Source organism: Talpa europaea (assembly GCF_964194135.1).
Source record: "Talpa europaea genome assembly, chromosome: 12".
NCBI classification, from domain to species: domain Eukaryota; kingdom Metazoa; phylum Chordata; class Mammalia; order Eulipotyphla; family Talpidae; genus Talpa; species Talpa europaea.
Genome location: NC_140079.1, coordinates 38,085,226 through 38,107,857, shown reverse-complemented (window position 1 = coordinate 38,107,857; position 22,632 = coordinate 38,085,226). Strand labels below are relative to the sequence as shown.

The window sequence follows — 22,632 nt, the reverse complement described above, 5'->3', positions numbered from 1 at the left end:
GATTTTTGTGATCAGACCTTTATCATTAGTGTTGTGTGCAAAAATGTTCTCCCAGTTGGTGGGGTTTCTCTTTGTTTTTGTTATTGTCTCTTTTGCTGGCTCTTTAATTTGATGTAGTCCCAACTGTTTATCTTTGCCTTCACTATCACTCCTTTGGGTGATGTGTCTCCCCTGCTCATGGATTGGAAGAATTAACCTGATCAAAATGGCCATCCTACCAAAAGCAGTTTACAGATTCAATGCTATTCCAATAAAAATTTCAATGACATTCTTCAAAGAAATACAATAAATATTGATGAAATTCCTATGGAGCCACCAAAAACCCCAAATAGCCAAAACTCTCCTGAAAGAAAAGAAGGGAATGGAGGCATCACACTCCCAGATTTCAAACTGTACTACAAGCCATAATAACCAAACCTGAATGGTATTGGAACAAGAACAGACACATGGACCAATGGAACTGAATAGAAAATCCAGAAATAAACCCACAGATTTATGGTTAACTAATCTTTGACAAAGGAGCAAAGAATATGCACTGGAGCAAAGAAAGTTTGTTCAATAAACGGTGTGGGGAAAACTGGGTTGCTACATGCAAAAGAATGAAGCTTGACTACTACCTCACACCTTGCACAAAAACCAACTCAAAACGGATTAAAGAACTAGACATAAGACCTGAAACCATAAAATATATAGAAGGAAATATAGGCTAAACACTCCCTGAAATGCACCTCAAAGACATTTTGTTTTTTTAATTATTATGGCTTTGTAATATAGCTTGAAGTTTGGAAGCGTGATACCTCCTTTCTCCTTTGTTTTCATCAGTAGGGCTTTGGCTATTCATGATTTTTTGTGGTTCCATATGAAATTTCATCAGTATTTGTTCTATTTCTTTGAAGAATGTCATTGAGATTTTTATTGGAATAGCATTGAATTTGTATATTGCTTCTGGTAGGATAGACATTTTAATAATGTTAATTCTTCCACTCCATGAGCAGGGGATGTCTTTCCATTTCTTTGTGCCTTCTATTATTTTAACAGTGTTTTATAGTTTTCTTTGTAAAGGTTTTTCACCTCTTTTGTTAGGTTTATTGCCAAGTATTTGATTTTTGTTGTTGTTGTTTCAATTATAAAAGGGATGGTTTTCTTGATTTCTTCTTCAGATTTATTGTTTGTGTGTAGGAAGGCTACTGATTTTTGCATGTTGATTTTGTATCCTCCTACTTTACTGAACTGGCGAATATTTTGAGTAGTTTTTCTGTGAAGTTTTTAGGGTTCTCTATGTATATCATCATATCATATGCAAATAGTGATAGTTTTACTTCTTCTGTCCCTATCTGGATTCCTTGTATGTCTTTTCTTATCTTATTGCCCTGGCTAGGACCTCCAGTATTATATGAAGAGCAGTGGGGAGAGAGGACATCCTTGTCTTGTGCCTGATCTTAAAGGAAATGCCTTCAGCTTTTCACCATTGAGAATAATGTTGGCGGTGGGTTTGTCATATATGGCTTTTATCATGTTAAGGTATGTTCCTTCTATCCTGAAAATTTCAAGGGCTTTCAACATAAATTGGTGTTGGACTTTGTCGAATGCTTTCTCAGCATCTATTTTTTTTTTTAAAGATTTATTTATTTATTATTTTATACAAGCACTGGGTACAGTCAGAAATGCAGGAGGGTGAGAGGATTCACCAGAGCCAGAGTGGGGAGCAGAACAGGCAGAAGGACCGAAGCACACTGCTGAGGGGAGCAGCGGGCGGCAGGAGAGGTCTGCGCGCCATGTGGGATCCTTGCCGGCGGCTGGGGATCGAACCAGTGCTGCAGAGGCTGCGGGCAGCTTCACAGCCCAGCGCTCAACCGCTGCGCCACCAGGGAGGCCCTTTCAGCATCTATTGATATGATCATATGTTTTTTTTTTTTCTTTTTGTTGATGTGTTGGATTACACTGGTCGATTTTTGTATGTTGAACCATCCTTGTGCCCCTGGGATGAATCCCACTTGGTTGTTGTGTATTATCCCTTTGATGCATTGTTGGATTCTGTTGTTGGCAAGGATTTTGTTGAGGAATTTTGCATCACTGTTCATTAGGGAGATTGGCCTGTAATTTTCTTTCTTTTTGCTGTCTTTCTTTGGTTTTGGTATTAGTGTAATGTTGGCTTCGTAGAACATATTTGGTAGTATTCCTTCTTTTTCAATTTTTTGAAAGAGTTTGTGTAGGATAGGCACTAGTTCACTGCTGAACGTTTGGTAGAATTCATTTGTAAAGCCTTCTGGGCCTGGGCTTTTGTTTTTGGGGAGTGCTTTGATTACTGCCTAATTTCACTGCTTGTAATTGTTCTATTTAGGTGTTCTGTTTCTTCTTTGTCAGCTTTGGATGATTATACCATTCTAGGAATTTGTCCATCTCTTCTAGTTTGTTGAATTTCTTTGCATATAAGTGTACATGGTAATCTCTGATTATTCTTTTGATTTCTACTGATTCGGTTCTGATTTCTCCTCTTTCATTTATAATCCTATTTATACGTGTTTTCTCACATTTTTTTCTTTGTGAGCCTGGCTGGAAGTTTGTCTATTTTGTTTATTTTTTCAAAGAACCAACTTTTGGTTTCATTGATATTTGGGATTTTTTTTTTAATTTCCGATTTGTTTATTTCAGCTTTGATTTTTATTATTTCCTTTCTTCTAATGGCTTTAGGGTTTTTTTGTTGTTCTTTTTCTAGCTCTTTGAGATGTGAGATTAGGTTGTTTCTTTGAGTTCTTTCTTGTTTGTTGATGTGAGCCAGTATTGCTATATATTTTCCTCTTATTACTGCTTTTGCTGCATCCCATACATTCTGGAAAGTGGTATCCTCCTTGTCATCCAACTCAAAGTATTTTTTAATTTTTTCCTTGATCTCCTCATTAGTCCAGTGGTCTTCCAGTAGTGTGGATTTCAATCTCCATGAAGTGGGATTGTTCCTTTTTTTCTTTTCATGATTTATTTCTAGTTTGATGCCTTTATGATCAGCAAAGATAGTTGGAATGATTTTGACATTCATGTATCTGTTGATGTTTGTCTTGTGGCCCAGTATGTGATTGATTCTGGAGAATGATCCGTGTGCACTGAGAAAAATGTGTACTCAGATTTTTTGGGGTGCAGTGTCTTATAGATGTCTCTTAAGTCCATGAGTTCTATGCCTTTATTTAGGACTCTAGTGTCTTTATATATTTTTCATCTCGTTGATCTGTCCATTAGTGAAAGTGGAATGCTGAAGTCTCCCGCTATATATGTGTTTTCTTTAATGTCCGTTTTCAGAGCTCATAATAATTGTCTAATATATTTTGGTGCTCCTTCATTTGGTGAGTATATGTTGATGAGTGTTTTATCTTCCTAATATATTGTCCCCTTGATCATGATGTAAAGTCCGTCTATGTCTTTCTATTTTTTTTAATTTGAAGTCTATTTCATCTGATATATGTATAGCTGTTCCTGCCTTTCTTTTGGTCCATTTGCTTGTGGGGTTGTTTTCCAACCTTTTACTTTCAGTCTATGTTTATCTTTTGTGGTTAAATGTGTTTCCTGGTGGTAGCTCCATTTTTAGTAGACTGGAGGAACCTCCAGACAGCTTTCCATAGTGGTTGGACCCATTTGCACTTCCACCAGCAATGTCGGAAAAGCACACTTACATGGACAACTGATCTTTGACAAAGGAGCAAAGAATGTGCAATGGAACACAGACAGTTTGTTCAATAAATGGTGCTGGGAAAATTGGACCACCACATGCAAAAAAGTATAAACTAGACCACTACCTTTCACCGTGCAGAAAAATCAACTCAAAATGGATAAAAGAACTGGACATAAGACCTGAAACCATAAAATATATAGAAGAAAATATAGGTAAAACACTACAAGACATACATCGCAATAACATCTTTAAAGACATATCACCCAAAGCAAAGAAAGTCAAGGAAAAGATAAACACCTAGGATTACATCAAACTAAAAAGCTTCTGTACAGCAAAAGAGACATTAACCAAAACAGAGAGACAACCCACTGATTGGGAAAAAAATCTTTGCACTTCAGTCAACTGAAAAGGGACTGATCACAAAGATATCCAAAGAACTCAAAAGGCTCAACAAAAACAAAATAAACAGTCCAGTCAAGAAATGGGAAGAAGAACTTAAAAGACATTTCTCCAAAGCAGAAATGGAAATGGCCAACAGGCTTATGGAAAAATGTTCAACAGCCGTTATAATCAGGGAAATGCAAATTAAAACCACATTGAGATACCACCTAACACCAGTAAGAATGGCACATATCAAAAAAACAAGCAACAACAAATGTGGGCGAGGATGTGATAACTAAATTCTTAACCATGACTTTTTTAAATTTAAAATTTATTGTTTCTAAGTACAATTCTGAAATATGAAAATAATGTTCTATAATATATGCATTGTTTTGAAACTTCTCTGTGCTAAAATTTTTCACACATATTTCCTAATTCTGTTATCTACTTTATGCTTTAAATATAGAGCTTTTGAAGAGAAACGGAAAGAGCAAGAAGAAAGAGAGCACCAAATCAGAGAACAAATACTTCAACAAAGAAAGCAAAAGTTTGAAGAAGTTACTGAAAAATTCCAGCGTGCTCATATTCCCCTTTCACAGCGGAGAAGAGCAGGTGTGTTTCTTTCTAGAACAATATAAGAACAAAAATGAATGTTATAGTCATATTTGTCTTGAGTGACAATAAAATCAGTTAAGAAACAAAGTAAAAATTCAAATTCAAAAAATCAGTAATCCTTTTCACTAGGGGAACTTATTCATGTGAAAAATAATAATTTGGGTTTAGCTTGAATATTTGGTTGCCTCTAATAGTAAATTTTGAAAGCTTGCAAGCTTGCTTCTACTTCACAATGGCTTACAATGTTTCCTTCTTAAAACTGATTTTTAAGAGTAGTAAAAACAGGGCCTCCCCGGTGGCGCAGCGGTTGAGCGCTGGGTTGCGAAGCTGCCTGCAGCCTCTGCGGCCCCGGTTCGATCCCCCGGCTGCTCTGCTGCCCGCTGCTCCCCTCAGCAGTGTACTTCGGTCCTCTCCCCGCTCTGGATCTGGTGAATTCTCTCACCCTCCCGCGCTTCTGACTGTACCCAGTGCATGTATAAACAAAACAAACAAATAAATAAATAAAAACATGCTTCTATTTTTAAAAAAAAGAGTAGTAAAAACAAAACTTAGCATTTAATTTTAGTAAATTAGTATCACAAATCATTCCAAAGTGTATAAGTTTTATATTCTCACACCTGGGTGAGCATTCCTATATTCTCATAACCTGAGTCAATCCCTGATTTCCATGAAATATTGTTAAGTATACAAACAAGGTCAATATCATTATACATAATATTCTGCCATCTGTGTGAGAAAAGGGGAAAATTAGAATTTATATTGTTTGTATTTGCACAGACAGGGGACGAATACACAAATAACTGATGATAACAAAACTTCAAAATGTGTATCATATTTTTATTTCTGAGCCATATGCTTATTTATACTACCTATATTAAATGTTGAATTAATAGTTTAAGAAAATTTAATGCTATGAGTGACAAGCATGAACAAAGCTAAGAAAAACTACAGACAACTGCTTGTTTAATGGTCTTTTTAGTTTATTCTGAAATTTATGAGAATTAAACAAAGGGATCACCAGGTATGCATGATAGCTGTCTTTTTCCCTGGCTTTAGAGGACAACAGATTGGGAGTTTCAGATAGGATTGGAGCTAGTAGATTAAATGATATGGATAAACCTTATTACACAATAAGTACTTATAAAATGTAGGCTTATATTATGTTACTGAACAAAAGGTGGTGACCAGGAGATTGCTAGATAACAATGACAAGCAATATAATGGGTAGTTGTGAGTTGACCTAAGTTAGTTTTGACATAGTTCTTTCTTTGATAGATAACAAGTGGTGAGGGTTAATAAGGGCGAGTCTTAAACTATAATCTAGCAGAACTAGGCATTCATTAGCAAGGCAAACACAAAGCAATTCATGCAACCTAGTGGCATAGGGGTTAAAGTCTCAGTACCGTCAAGCTATTGCCAGCCATCCTCCACTGGGCATGAGTTCAATCCCCAGCCAAGGAGCTAACGCACATGATGCTGCAGACCTCTCCTGTGTCTCCCGCTGCTCCCCCCAGCAATGTATTTCAGCAGATACACTTATTCTGCTCCCCACTCTGCCACTGGTGAATCCTCTCATCCCCTACACCCCTTGTCTACATACACCTCAGTTCTTGTATGCATAAATAAATAAATCTTTAAAAGAAAAGAAAAAAGAACAACTTGTATAGTAAACAATAAAGTCATAGATCTTTGTCCTTTTAGCTGCTCTGACTATACCTTACATATAAGGGCCACTCAAAAATCAATAAGCGCACAGAGAACTCTGTGCATTCTCCCACTGGACAATCAGAAATATTCATACATTAATCACTGAATCTGAGTGATTGGAGATCAATTCTCAAATGCCATCCATAAGTTTCTTATTTTCTATTCTTGCTATTGTAGCGAGTGATTAAAATGTGTTCAGGAAAGTTCACTTGTCTTGAATGCCTTTAATTTCAACAAAAGAAAGCCATTTTTTACACCAATAAAAACCCAATTGGACATTGAGTATGCTAATTAGAAAAATAGTCACTGTAGTCAATTTAAGTTGATAGTATTTGACTCAAGAGGATTGGTCCTTAATAATCTGCATATCCAGTAAACTACCCCACAACTGTGCATTGTTTACTTGTATATCACCCCTCTGGGATTTGGGAAATGGACTGTCTCTACAGTTCAAGTTTCAAATAATCCATACATAATAATATCCTGGATTTCCTTAAACATTTAAAATAAACCACAAATTTTTTAATACTCCAAAAGTGTGATAACATGGATTTTTTATTTTATTTTATTTTATTTTAATTTTATTTTTATATTCCCCATACAATTACAACCCCCTTATTTGACCCCCATCCCTCCTTTCCCCACCCGCCACCCCCCATAGAGTGTCTCTAGTTCATAGTTGTTTGTTGATTTTGATATTTTCTTTCTTATAGTTATTCTTTTTCCTGGTCTCTTATTTAAGTTTTCTAGATTCCTGCTATGAGTGAGACCATCTGGTATTTTTCTTTTTCTTTCTGGCTTATTTCGCTGAGCATGATCCCTTCCAGCGCCATCCATGTTGCTGCAAATTGCATGTGTTTATCTTTTTGGAATGCTGAGTAATATTCCATGGTATATATGTATCACATCTTCTTGATCCAGTCATCTATTTTGGGCATTTGGGTTGTTTCCATAGCTTAGCTATTGTAAATAGTGCTGCTATAAACATAGGGGTGCAGGTGCTCTTTGGAATTGATGTTTCTGTGTCCTTTGGGTAAATACCTAGGAGTGGAATTGCTGGATCATATGGAAGCTCTATGTTTAATAGGTCAAGAAATCTCCACACAGCTCTCCATAGTGGCTGGACCAGTTTGCACTCCCACCAACAGTGCAGGAGAGTTCCTTTTTCTCCACACCCTCGCCAACATTTGTTGTTGCTGGTTTTTTTAATATGTGCCATTCTCACTGGTGTAAGATGGTATCTCATTGTAGTTTTGATTTGCATTTCCCTGATTACAAGTGATGTTGAACATTTTTTCATATGCCTGTTGGCCATTTGCATTTCTTCTTCAGAGAAGTTTCTTTTTAGCTCTTCTGTCCATTTTTCGACTGGATTATTTTCTTTGTTTTCGTTGAGTCTCATCAGCTCTTTGTAGATTTTTGTGATCAGTCCTTTATCATTAGTGTTATGTGCAAAAATGTTCTCCCAGTCAGTGGGGTTTCTCTTTGTTTTTGTTATTGTCTCTTTTGCTGTGCAGAAGCTCTTTAATTTGATGTAGTCCCAACTGTTTATCTTTGCCTTCACTATCACTGCTTTGGGTGATGTGTCTGTAAAGATGTCTTTGAGGTGCATGTAATGTAGTGTTTCGCCTATATTTCCTTCTATATATTTTATGGTTTCAGGTCTTATGTCTAGTTCTTTAATCAACATGGCTTTTTTTTTAAGGAGAGAGGAGGAAAGATGATTTGGAGGTGTCATTGAAAAGCTAGAAAATTACCTTTTCTATCTCCAAACTCCAAACCTTGAGTTATTTATAGTATGCAATTGGAGAAAAACAAAGTCTCCACTCAACAAGACCACAGGGAAAGTGATACTCATAAAAGACACCTACATTTGTACTCAAAGAAGGAGAAAAGAGTATTTCAAGAAGTATGAGAAGCTGAATATGGTTGAGTACCAAAGGTGCAGTGGAAAACTGAGACAGGGAGTCCGCATGGGAAGTAGAGTAGAATTAAAGGTTGTGCAGAGTAACGCGTAGATGATTGTCAACGTGATATATGACTTTGAACAAATTACCTTCTCTGTGCCTCTGTTTCCTCAGTTGCAAAATGGAGATTCAAATGGCCTCTGCCTCGTAGGTTATATTCAGCATGAAATTAGTTAACACTGATAAAATGCTTCAAAGTAATGTCTGTAACAATGAGTAACAATAAGTGCTCAATAACATTAGTTGGTGTTTTTATATCTTTTCTTAATAAGGATATTTGGATATTTGTGAATTTCAAAAGAAATTTATGGAACTGGGCTTCCCGTGGTGGCGCAGGTGGTTGAGCGCAGCTCTATGAAGCTGTCCGCAGCCTCTGCAGTGCCGGTTTGATCCCTGTCTCCCGGCGAGGGTCCCACATGGTGCAGCAGACCTCTCTGTCAAGCCTGCTGCTCCCCTCAGCAGTGTTTTTCAGTCATTCTGCCTGTTCTGCTCCCTGCTCTGTCTCTGGTGAAACCTCTCACCTTCTGGCGCATCTGGCCTGTACCCCAGTTCTTGCATGCATGAATAAATCTTTAGGGAAAAAAAAGAAATTTATGGAACTATGAAATCAAATATAGATGGGTTTACATGCCAGAATAAAGCACCTGGGTAATTCTCAAAGTTTCTTTTTTCAAGATAAATATTCTTAAAATTGGTGATGAGACTTTTGAGGTAAGTTTCTCTTTGAGAATTAGATATCTAAATTTAAAACATGATATTCTACACTAATTTCTTTTTAAAAAGTTTTAAAGTAATATTTTGTATCATTGACCAGTTAAATTGCATATATGAGGAGACCATTGAAGAGGAAGTGATTCTGTATTATTTGACCTTTCTTTATTATCCCCCTAGTTTTTCAAAAACCAGTTCCTCCTTTAGAAGAGGCCCTCAAACAAATCCAGGAATCCACCTTAAAATCAGAAGTAAACCTTCCCTCTTCCCACAGACCAACAATAAATTGGAGGTAAGTAATTTATCATTATTATGTGTAATTATTAATATGTAATATTTATAGCTTTCTTGTTGGTGAGTGTCTATACTTTTCATGAATTATCATCTCAGTTTTAGAATTTACTGTTTTATTTTCACATATTAAATTGAGGGGAATGTAAATTGCTTGAAGTATAAGGCACAATTCTAATTTATAGTCTTTGCCATTACAATGTAGTATTTTTGTTGAATAATTTCCTTGCAAACTATATAAAACCATTTGATAATATTGGTTAGTCATCTTTACCCAGAAGAAAACCTTGTGTTGGATTGTAGTCATATAAACTTAGATAAAAGGAGTAACTCTATGGTAGAAAGGGGTTTTTGGTCACTGAAAATACTTCCTTATGTCTTGAAAAATCTTCAGGATCTCCTGGTTCTTCTCTAGGTTAGCTTAAATGAATCATCTAGAAGCAACAGGTTGGGCCAGTCAATCACAGGTTATCCCCTGACATTTTTATTTTCCATTTATTTATTCAAAATGTTTATTGAAAGTGCTACCTGTATAGTAGTACATCAGGCATATCCCCACAATAAAGGGGATATGGAGAAATAAGATATTGTAAAATACTATCCCAAGTTCATAATATAAAAGAGAAGTAAAATAATGGCCCAAAAAGTATAACCAAAGGAGTGGTGATAATAATACTTAATACTTATTTATATAAAGATTTCTACAATTCAAATAATAAATTATATTAAGATTTTGCCTGTATATAATGTTATTTACTAAGTTATGTGTTTAGAATTCCTGTGACTAATAGTTCTCTTAGGACTATTAGTTAAAAGCTAAGAACAATTTCATCCCCTCAATTTTCATTGAAGTTCCGGAAAGGCCTTCAGCAAAGCTTTGAAGAAAATAGGAGTTGATCATGGAACAAGTGGGTAGATGCTTTTTAAACAGAGAGATGAGCATGTGCAAAGGCCAAGTGTAATCAAAAGGGTGCTGTATTCTGGAAGGAAAAGTATAGCTGAATCAGAGAATGCAAAATAACAATAGCTTGGCTAGATATGAGATTAGAGGGGTAAATATAAACTTTACTGTGAGAGTTTAAGAAGAGTTAGTAAAAGATTTTAAGCAGATGGGTAATGAGATCAACATTTCTATTTCAGTATCTCATTCCAATCTATTGTGAACAAGTGTGAATAATGGATTAAATAATGGACAAAACAGGGGCCATTTCTGTCAAAACTGAACTGGGGTTGAACACTGAAGAATAGAAACATTTATGGAAGTGGGGCAAAAATAAGAGGAAGAGTTAGAGTGGTTGATATAGGACTACGCAAGGTTAGTGTATGGAAATGAATGAAGGACAGAGTTCCTGGGACAAAAGTGTTGTACAGATATCAAATGGCTCCTGGGGAATAAGTAACATAAAAAGTTGTATTAGGATACTGGCAAGATAAAAGTGACAAATTTAAAAGGCCTAACTGAGAAGAAGTTGATAAAGGGACCGGGAAGCCAACAAAGATGGTGAATTACCCCCAGACTGGCAGCACAGTAAGCATTACTACCACAGACGTGCGCTGAATAGTGCTGTAGTGGTAGAGGAGGGATGCTAGGCAAGCAGTGGACCTGCACAGAGGCACAGTGCCACTGCTGGACAAGCCCTGCAGAGAGGAAGCCAGAGGAATAACGAGCAAAATCTCTCTCCTCTCTCAATCCCATTTCTTGCTACTGCCTGCCATAAATCCAAAGGCAAGAGATCATTTTGTTACTGCTGAGCAGAAAGACAAGTGGAGAGAAGTGTGGAAAGTGAATCTGGAAGGGCAGAGAGCATACCCAATAGCATGTGAGCTATGTTTCACAACCAAAAAGTCATATTGGCACCTTTTGTAAGAGGAATTTGAGTGGAGGGGTGAAGACAGAAAAGAGATTGCAATGAATTGAAAAGAATTAAAAAACAAGAAAGAAAAGATAACAATAACCAGAGGGATGTAGGGCTAAGATACAGCCTTTTTTTTTTTTTTTTTTTTTGCTTTAAGATGGGAGAGATCTTATCTTCTTTTATATGGATGTCAAACTGATAAATTGTAATCTAGAGAGGTAAGGAGGCTAGAAGGAAAGTGGTAGGTACCTACTGTGTGCTGGGCATTGATTAGCATGGTTTACATATGAGTGAGGTGTGGTGCTCTGCTTAAGAAGGTTTTGCAGTTACATTGTAATATTGTGGAATGGCAGTTGCATTGTAATACACATGTAATAAGCATAATGTGGGTGTTACAAATATTAGCAAAGTGACAAAGTACAAAATTTGAAGTTGGAAAAATACAACTTCAAGGATGAATACAAGTTGCTTAATAAGGAAGCATAGTTTGGGTTTAGGCATGTTCACGCCTACAGTATTGTAGCAGACACAGACCCCAAAGAATGGCAGACTGTCAGATGTGTTGCTGGAAGTACAGGAGATGATTTAGAAATGTCGATTAAGATCAGATGTGAAATGCTTATCCATCTAGCTAGGAAGTTTGAACTTTATTCTAGTACTAGTAGAGAGCCAGTGGAGAATTTTAAGCAGAGTGATATAATTTTCTCTATTTAGATAGATAATTGATGGGAATGTTGGAGAATGAAAGGGACAGAGGGGCCTCCCTGGTGGTGCAAGGGGTTAAGACGCAACCTATGAAGCTGTCCGCAGCACGAATTTGATCCCCCGGCCGGCCAGGGAGCAACCCACATGACGCAGCAGACCTCTCCTGACTCACCCACTGGTCCCCTCAGCAGTGTACTTCAGTCATTCTGCCTGTTCTGTTCCCCACTCTGTCTCTGCTGCATCCTCTCACCCCCAACACCTCTGTCCTGTATCTCAGCTCTTGTATGCATAAAAGAAAAAAAAGAATTAAAAAAAGAAAGGGACAGAAAAGTTGGAGGCAAGACTAGAGAAAATAAGTAGGATAATCTAAAGGATAGCTCATGACTGCCTAACTGGAGTAGTACTATTTTATATAATGAGAAAAAGCTATATCTGAACCACCATTTTGAGTGGTTAAGAGGAAAGGATGAGAGAGAAGAATGAATGAAAATGCCTTTCACACTGTAGAGAAATGGCACTGCAGAGAAATTGGAGTTTAAGAAAGTTGATCAAATAAAATATTGGAGTATGGAGAGATGAGTGGTAGGAAAATCAGGAGGAGCCAGTCATCAGTTTAAAAGGACTTTTGTTAGGGCCTCCCCAGTGGCGCAGTGGTGGAGCGCTGGGTTGCAAAGCTGCCCGCAGCCTTTTCAGCGCCGGTTCGATCCCCAGCCACCAGGCGAGGGTCCCACATGGCGTGCAGACCTCTCCTGCCGCCTGCTGCTCCCCTCAGCAGTGTACTTCGTTGGTCTGCCTATTCTGTTCTCCCCTCTGGCTCTGGTGAATTCTCTCACCCTCCCACACTTCTGACTGTACCCACTACTTGTATAAATAAATAAATAAATCTTTAAAGGGACTTCTGTTAGAAGGGTGGTAGTACAGTAAAAAAGAACGATAGAAAATAGAAAGATTTCAGGGAAAGAAGATATTATAAATTTAGTATATGATGGAATAAAGAAAATGAAAAGAAGAAAAAAATCTAAAGGAGCTGAAATTTTAAGTGTTGATTGAGAGAATCTGATGACTTTTTTTTTTAAAGATATATTTATTTATTTATACAAGCACTGGGTACAGTCAGAAGCGCGGGAGGGTGAGAGAATTCACCAGAGCCAGAGTGGGAAGCAGAACAGGCAGAGTGACGAAATATACTGCTGAGGGGAGCAGTGGGCACAGCAGGAGAGGTCTGCATGCCATGTGGGACCCTCGCTGGTGGCCGGGGATCGAACTGGTGGTGCAGAGGCTGCAGGCAGCTTTGCAGCCCAGTGTTCAACCGCTGCGCCACTAGGGGAGGCCCTGGCATCTGATGACTTTAAAAATAAAAAGTAACATGACAAAAGGGTACAGGTTTGGCAAGTTCATACTAAATTTCATTTGAATCTTTGGAGTTGAAGGGATAAATATCCAAGCAGAAGTGTATAAAAACAATTTGACCTAAGATAAAGTGGGAGGTCAAAGCTATAGAAATAAATTTGAAAATTATGGCTGTATATGTTGTTTGGTTTTTAAGTATGTCTCCCAACCAGACTTTAATATTCTAAAGAACAATGGTCCAATCTTATACATGCAGATAATTTCCTATAGTGCTTAGCTCAGTGCTCTGCATTTTGGAGGTTTTCAATAAATATTTTGAATAGAGAAATATCACTGATGTAAGTGAATATGTGACCTTAAACTTAATAGATGAGGACATTCATCAGAGACAACATTGAGAAGGAACTCCAGACAGAGGTAATAAGTAGTATGTGAAAAGGCATGAGGGGACATGATGTGTTAAGGGAGCTGAAAATGATTTGATTTGGCTAGTGTGTACAATGAGAAGAGAAGTTGGGAGCAGATCAGTGGGTTGGAAAGGAGGCCATAAGTTAAATCATGAAGAGCCTTTAGCAGTTTGTCCTAAAAACACATACTGAAAGATTTGAAGCAAGCATACAGTATTCAAATCTTGGAAATATTGCCAGAATCAGAAACATTAAATGTGGAAAAATCAGGTAAAGTGATATTTCAGTTCATGAAAATGAAAACTTGAGAGCTATTTAGGAGAAATAATCAGCATGGTTTAACTGTTTAAGAACTAGAGGGTGATTGGGAAGAGTCAAGCATAACTTCGGAGATTGGCTTTAGTCAGTGACTGGATAGTAAAACTATTGCTCAAAATAAGGTCTGTTAAGGAAGAATAGGTTTAGGAGAGGGAGTAACTGAAAGGAGCTTAAGTTGTGAGTCAGAGACACTTAAGGGATGTTCAGGAGCCAGTTCTTGTGGTAAGAAATCTGGTCCATGAATATAAATGTGATAGTGGCTGATGAATGAAGTTAAATCTGTGATTCAGTCTCAACCAATGATGGTCCTTAGTTCAGCCAATCAATCAATCTTCCATGACAGTAGGCAGGACAGAAAACACTACTTGCCAACAGACAATGATCTTTAATAAGAGGAGCCCTTGTGGCAGACCTCAGAGCAGTTAAGAGTTAATCTTTGCTATATCCCTCTCCCTACAATTGATAGTTCCGCTGTAAAGAAATAAGATCACGATGGATGAGAAACCTTATGTTGTAATGGTTCCATATGAATAACATTCAGGTCCATGGAAACACATTCAGTTATAAAAATAATCATATTCACAACAACCCAAAGCTTCCTAATAGATATTTGTGATTTATTTACAATCCTTTCAGTCCTGATGCAATTTACTATTGAAGGATCATTTTACCATAAGTAACTCAAATCCTACTAACAATCCAGGGGAAAAGATTTAGAAAGTTAACCCAAAGTTGAATTGATTCACAGAGAAGAACAGAATTGGTAACTCTTTACTCATACAAATGTAGATGAGAGCACACAGACAGTACAAATAAGATTACTCAGAGTATGTAGAGCAAGCAAAGAAGAGGGTCATTTAACTTTTTAAAATTCCAGCCTATAAATGATAAACAAAGAAAGATAAATTCAAGAAATACCCTGAAAGGGAACATCGTCGGGAAAGCCTGATGGTATGGAAATCAAAGGAATTAAAGTCAAGAAAGATGGTGGTCAAGAAGTGGTCAGTTACTGGACAGTGAGCTGATTGCTAGCAAGAGCTGTACACTGATGTGGTAGAGGGGGAAGCCAGGTAGAGTGAGTTAACGAGCTAGTGGAAGTTGAGGCAGAAAGGCAACTAATTCTAGAGTACTTATAGAAAAGCTTGTCTGAAAAAGAAAAATGACAGATGGGGGCCCTAGGAGGAATTTAGAGTGATTAAAAAAAAAAAGTCACAACATTTAGTATAAAAGTAACATGCATCTTTGAATGCAGGTTCTTTTTACTCTCACTTTTCTGTTTCTGTACACCAGTTGTTATCTTTTGTGCTATCACATATTTTCAATTTAAAAAAATCTCCTCTGTGCTATGAATTAAAGGATAGACTTGTTTTGTTCAACAGTGTTCCTTAAAGTCTTAGAAGAAAGAGACAGAACCACTTTGATTTTCCCTTAGCAAATAGTTACCACTAGACCAGATCTGTGGTAGAGCCATTGAGTAATACACATCATCTTTGTTTTATGAGAAATCCTCCATTCTAAATTAGAATAGTTTTCATGTCATTATTGTAATATACCATTATAACTACAACTTCACGATACCTTTATCTATATATGTACATGCAGATGTTATGTATTTGGTAGACAGCAAATATATATAATTTATAGAGAACACTATTGTTTACTTATTAAAAAGTTGAACTTCTGTCCATAGGTAACAGTATTAAATAATTTGTGTGACTGTGCTACATAAATTATCAAATGCTATATAAGTAAGATGTCTTAGAATATTAAGGCTCAGGTGTTATTAGAAATACTTATATATACTAAAAAAAGAAATATTTATAGCAAATATAATTAAGCTACAAATATTAAGTTGCTGACATATTAAAAATACAGAGTGTATTTTATACAAATGTAGAATATCAAGTTAAAATGTGTTGAGGGTAAAGTAATGCCAAGAAACAGGGAGCTTCCAAAGAGTGGAGTTATATCAGTACTCATAACAATTGCTCTAATGTGGAAAATATTGGTGATAGATTAAAATAATTTAAGGTGATGGTAATGTAATAATCTAAAGGAGAAAAGAATGTATGAAAAAATGGAGGGTATTCAATGTTCAAGCCTCATGAAAAATCAGAGAATATGTCTATAGGAAAATCGAAGCTTCTTCAGGAAATAATGAGATATAAGAATATTAATACATTAAATTAAATTAAAACATTAAAAATATAAATAATAGGGCCTCCCTTGGTGGTGCAGGTGGTTGAGCACCACTCTGGGAAGCTGTCCGCAGCCTCTGCAGTGCTGGTTCGATCCCAGCCAGCTGGGGAGGGTCCCACATGGCTCAGCAGACCTCTCCTGTCTCGCCTGCTGCTCCCCTCAGCAGTGTATTTTGTCAGTCTGCCTGTTCTGTTCCCTGCTCTGTCTCTGGTGAATCTTATCACCCTCCCGCTCATCTGGCCTGTACCCTGGCTCTTGTATAAATAAATAAAATAAATCTTTAAAAAATATATATATAAATAATAAGTCTTCCATTACAGCCAAACTCTAATCACAAAGATATTATACTTGCCATTCTGGTAGATATAGAGCAAAAGATGCTATGTTTTCCCCCATATTACATTTTTGTACTTTAAAATGATGTTAGATATCTATCTCCAATATCCATATATTTGTGGTGAGACAGTCAACTCTGAACTACATGCTGTCCTGAAAAATCTGGCTAGAACTGAACAGTGGTCTGTTTGACCTCTGTTTGCCCTTTGTACCAGTACTTTAAACCAGACTGTCCAGCTTGTAGTTGTTATCTCTATGGCTGTCAGAGTTCTGTGAGGTGAAAGTGTTCAAGAGCAAGGAATGAGAAAAGGGGAACCTGAATAAACTATGTACATTTCTCTCAGCCCGTGCGAGAGAACATTGGTTGATTCAAAGATTATTCATGGACCCTGAGAACAAAACATAATATGTATCAAAAGCCTAGAGGCAGCCCAATAAATAAGAAAAACCATCTTAATAAGGTTATCTCTCTACCTGCCTGTCCAAATGCTTTTCCACCTGTGCAGATCCATTCCTGCCTGTCCAGCTGTCTCCACACCTGATCCCTACTTACCTGATCAGCTGTCTCCTTCTCGGGCCCCATTGCTATCCCACTATTCCCAAATTCTACCTAGTTATCCAACTGTTTCTTCAACACGCCAACTCAATACCTTGCCTGTCTGTCCGTCTGACCCCTCCACACGGCCAAAGGCCTTTTTACCAGCCCCACTGCTGTCCAACCCAATCAAATATCTTCCTCGCCCTCCAGCCCCAGTTACTCCCAGCTTTTCTAGTGGTTTCCCTCGTCTACCAGCCCCAATTCTTTCTCGCCCACCTGACCACCTACCCCACCCACCCCAAAATTCTCCAATTCCTGATCCCGACTCACAAAATAAGTTATTTTACAAAACATTCAGACCCAAGAATGTCCTTCCAACACAGCGTTCTACCCCAGCCACTCTAACGCCTGCCCTTGTTCGCCGTTCCCTTCCAGCTCGACTGGTTGCTTCCCCATCCCCTTTGGAAGCTCTTCCTGTTTTGAAACCTTCCTGTTTGTCCAGTCATCCCCCTCATCAATCAGTCCCTACTCTTTCTTATATTGCTCCGTTACCTGAACATTTTGCTAGCTTAGATTCTTTCCAGCCAGTCCAACAGTCTATTCCACAAACCACAACATTGTCAAATCTGCCCCAGGCCTTTGTAGACCATCCACCTGCCTCAGTGCTCTCCCTTCCACCTCCCTGTCATTCTCCAGCCTCTTCTTTGTCTTCATCTCCTTCCTCCACGTCATCTTCTCCTTCTATGCAGTTTTCTTCCTCTTCATCCAGCCTTTCCTCTCCTTCACTTTCCTCTTCTACCTCTCCATCTTTGCCTCTACCTGTCCCTCTTTTTTCCTCTCCATTGCATTCATCTCCCTCTCCACATTTGCCTCTAACTTATTTAGATTTTCCCTCTCCAATTCCTCCTTGTTCTTCTTCCTTTATGATTTCTTCTTCCTTTCCCCCCATGCTTCAGTCTCCCTCTCTTTCTGTCTGCCCATCTCCTTTCATTCCTATCCATCCCTTCAATCCTCCTCACTGGGGGAAGAAAGTAGAGAAGAGAAGAGAAGAAAGTGGAGTAGAGAAGAAAGAAATAGAGAAGAAAAAGTTGAGAGACGACAACTTTAAAGGTAAATAAATCGAGTTCATTAGATATTTTGTAGATTTAGCTTTATTTCGTTTGGGAAGGGCGATTGAAGGGGATTATATGAGCACAGGAAAGCCTAAAATGAAGAGATGAATAATCTCTCAATGTCCAGGAACTATTGTTGAATACCTTCTTGCTCTCCCTGCTCTCTCTGTGGTCACAGAAGGATAGTCAGCAATTTGGTAACTGATTATTCCAGTCTGTCCAAATAAAGATATATATGGGTATTGGAGATAGGTCTCTGTTGCAGGTGGCCATGGGTCACCTTTCAAAACATTTGTATCCTCATTGAATTGGATAATTGAATTAAACTGAATCAGGGAAAAACGCCCTTGAGATTCACATGACTGGTCTAGTGCAGCAGTAATCAGCTATTTAATACACCTCATCCTCAAATAAGAGACCCCACATCTTCCTTTGTTCTTTGTCTTTCACTTTTACATGTACTGAGATGTATCATGCTATAACATTTCAGAAGATGCAAAATTCTAGTAGAAAATGATGTAATCCATAAATAATTTTTTGGTGATACCCCTTAGTAGTGGCACTAAAAGTAAACTCTACATTAAGAGTACCCTTCTGTAGCATGAAAAACATGCTTATATGTGTGATACAACTGAAAAGAAATGTCTGGATATCCTCTATTTCACCTAGTAAAACAGAATGGAAATTCCTGCCTACTCTAAGATTAGAGGAACAGCTACCAGTCATGACATTAACTTAGAACTAAGAGTAATGCATTATATTACTATCCAGTGAGGAATCCTCTTAAATAATTGAGGACCTACTTTACAAAGCTACAGAAATTCCTTCTATATCTATCCCAAGCAATAGAGAAATAGGATTTCTTAACCAAAGCCATGAATAACTGGGCATTCCTACATGAAGGGGAAGTACTTTATTGGCACTGTAATCCCACATACATTTTTATTCTACAATTGACTGCCTGGAATTCCTGTCCTACTAGGCCTGTATATTTCTCCAATATCCTTATATGTGATTATCTGGACACACACACCATACACACCCATATTACATAAGTGTGTTTTTTATGTGCATATAGAAAGAAATTAATTTCATTGAAATGTACTAAACCTCTTTTATGTGTGGTTCACAGAGTTATAAATAATGCCTTGCCTTCATCATTGTTAAAATGTGACTACAAGCATCAGAAACATCACTCATTCAAAATCAATTGTGATAAAGAAATGAAGGAAAACAGCAGGACAGACTTGTCCATGAACAAAGATGTATTCCAGCTTAAACTAGAGGAAACTCAGAAACTCCTAGAAGATCAACATCTGAGCAGTTTGCAAGTATGAAATTATAAATATGTGACTAACATTTTAACATCTAATAATAATTCTGTCCCATTTTTTCAGTGTTCTCCACTAAAGAAATGTATGTCATTCGTCAATGGTAGGCTATTAGAGAGAGTGTGGGTCGATCCACATAAATTCATCATGAATGTTAGGGTAATAATTTTTTTAATTTTTTCCTTACCTTTCACTCATTTTAATCTCTGTTTCCTCTGTCACTTTTTCCTTCTCTTATATTTAGAAAAATATACTTTATAAAGGTGGTTTCTGACAAACATGAACTCTATTTGAAAGTATAATGTAATATTCTAATATGCAGTCAGCATGAGAGCTCTACCACATGGACCATGAGATAATTTCAATAAAAAGATGCAGCTCTACCAGCAGGAAGCCCACACTGGCCTCATTCAATTCCAGTGATGGCTTCAGAAAAAAATACCACTTGTAAATAATTGTTTTTTCAGAATTGCACATGCTATTTGAAACTTTTAAGAAACTCCCTACTTTGAGTGGAATAGAAACAGCAAAATTTTTTTCCAAGCTATAACCATGGTAGAGTATTTGGGTAGTTACTTTCAGCATAGAAGTTAAGGCCAACACACTTTATTACAAGTCTTTACTAGCTCCCTCTTTTTCACTCTGAGACCCCTCTAGGAATATTGAGTATTTACATACCTACACTGTCCGTAGTCATTTTACTCTATTTTGTGTGCCAGAGAAAATTGGACTCTGCTCAATGGTGTGTTGTGTCATTAATTTGAGCAATTAAAGGTTTCTAAGCTATAAAAAAGTTTGTTTGCTTGCTTTTTCAGAAATTTTGTGATGAAGTTAATCAGATAACAAATTCTGAAACCCTCTCAAGTATAGACAGTCTTGAGGCTGGGGAACATGAAAAAATATATTTAACAATTAATAAGGAGCCTTCTCCATCAATCCAGCAGAATTCCTTCCAATCAGCAAATCTGCAATCAACTGATCTAAGCTGCTTTGATGAAGATAAACTGTCATTCTCTAAAACTCAACATATAAATAATTGGCTTGTCAAATTAGATGATCCAAAGACTCAGACTTTCACACCTTTCTCAGATGTTTTAAGTAAACCTTCATGTGAACGTTTTAATACTAAACAGCAAAATTCATCTGCCCTGAGTAGTACTATGCAAGGAGCCACAAATACCACTAATAATTCAGGAGCCTCTGTAGATAATCCACCCATATTTGTACAAGATAAAAATATGGAAAAGATCTCTGAAACTAGCACAGTAAGGACAACTGACTTCACTTCCGGAGCACTCAAAAGGGAAAGACCATTAGTTACTGAAAGCCCAATCTTTAAATGCAGCAAAGGCTGGACCACTCCACATTCTCTACCCCAGGAAATGACTTCATTTTCAGACCAAGAGAAATATCCTGAATTAACTCGAGAAGATGGAACTACTTCAGCTCCTACTTCATTTGTACCCGCAGCAACACTTTTAGCTTTGCCATCTAGTACACAATCAGCTAGGCCTTTACCAAAGAACAGTAGACGTATAAAAGAAATGAACCCAGTGCAGTGTTCTGATAAATTAAGGGAATTGAAAGATGTTAAAGATGAAAATATAAAATATCTTAACTGTAATAAACAAGAGTTTTTTTTATTTTCAGACAATTTTGAAGCCACTTGTATACCTCACAACTCTGAGTCAAAAGATAAAAAACAAAAAATATTGGAAACATCAACATCATTATCTAATTGTGACTTATTTGGTGAGCACAAGAAATTGGAATACAACATTCATGCGAGAGATGATGTGAGGTTTCTTAAAAGTATTTTAAAGAAAGACTCTAAATATGAACATGATTGTTTTAAGGCACTACTTATAAACCAAGGCTTTAAGTTAGGAAATCAGAAAGCAGCAACTATCAGAGATAGTATTGAATTAACAAAAGAAAAAGGGAAATTTGAAGAAATCCCAAAGACTATTAAAAAACTGAGGTGGTTTGATGAAACTGGAGATATAGGAAAAAATGCTGAAGAAAATCATTCGCTGAAAAATAGAATAGGAATATCACAACAGTGGTCTCAACCATTCCACATTCAAAGTGAAAGTGGTGTTGCCAGCAACATGATTGCAGTTCCTGCTTGTGCTGTAACTTCTGCTGATAGGAAAAAGCCCACAGATGATTCTGTCTCTGAAAATGTCAGTACTTTAGGAGAATCTGGAACAGACCTTGTGCCTTGGAACACTTTTATACCTTCAGGTTATAATATTGCTAAACAAGCCTGGTCAGCTTCACAAAAGGAGGAAAGTCAAGCCCCTAGTGGTGACTCTAAAACTGAGAAAACTCTACAAAACTGTGGAGCAAAAGTAATTAGAAGAACAAGATCTGCTAAGGTCCAACCAGGCTTTATATACACAAACAGAAAAGGCACTGTTATTCAACCACAGTCTGCAAACAAAGCCAACACATTTTTACAAGCTCAGGGTAAGATAATTGTACCTCATCCTCCTCCTAAATCTCCTTCAAATATTAGGAGTGCTAAAAAGATACAGGTGTCTCAGTGTCAATCAGTAAAGTCTGAAAATTCTCTGAATTTTATTACACCTGACTGTTTTAATTCAAAACATGTGCATCCAACAGAACCTGAACTGAATCAGTGGAATCAAGAAATTGATCTTCCATTCTCAGATGTCTGTTCTGACTTAGTCAATGTGATGCCATCTCTACCATATCATTCTTCTGAGTGCCAAACTTTAGCAAAAACAAATCATCCAAGTAGCACTCAAATGGTTGCCCATCAAGATAGGACATTATGTTGTACCCAAAGGTGTCCTGATCATGACAAAAGCCATCACTCTGTGGCTCTTAGATCTAAAGAATCCATTACCTTGTGGAAAAGACGGCATAATGCTTTAGGTCAAAATGAAAAGACTGCCGGTAAGAATAAATGTATGTATTTTTATAGATAAAATGCAACTCTTTGAATTAATGTGAAATGTTTCTTACTAAAGTATGACAGTGTGTACTTTATAGATACTAATGTTGAATAATGACTTACCCTTATAGAAATAATTTACTTCCCTTATTATATAGGTAGAATAAAAAATTGATTATGAGAAAGGACTAAAGATACAGCTGATTTTAAACCCCCCTATTTTA

At 37.1% G+C, this 22,632-nt stretch overlaps 1 protein-coding gene across 2 annotated transcripts in view; it reads left to right on the top strand.

Moving 5' to 3' along the window:
- Positions 1–22,632, top strand: part of CEP126 (centrosomal protein 126) — a gene marked incomplete at its 3' end in the record, with an annotated part of 86,770 nt that overhangs the window by 35,933 nt on the left and 28,205 nt on the right. The window contains exons 3-6 of one of the 2 annotated variants that reach the window (XM_084250577.1): positions 4,509–4,654; positions 9,238–9,334; positions 19,287–19,485; positions 20,301–22,410. In XM_084250577.1, the coding sequence (XP_084106703.1) occupies positions 4,509–4,654; positions 9,238–9,334; positions 19,287–19,485; positions 20,301–22,410 (2,552 nt within the window). Of the gene's footprint in view, positions 1–4,508; positions 4,655–9,222; positions 9,335–19,286; positions 19,486–20,300; positions 22,411–22,632 lie in introns of both variants that reach the window. The other variant, XM_084250576.1, reaches the window with a different exon arrangement.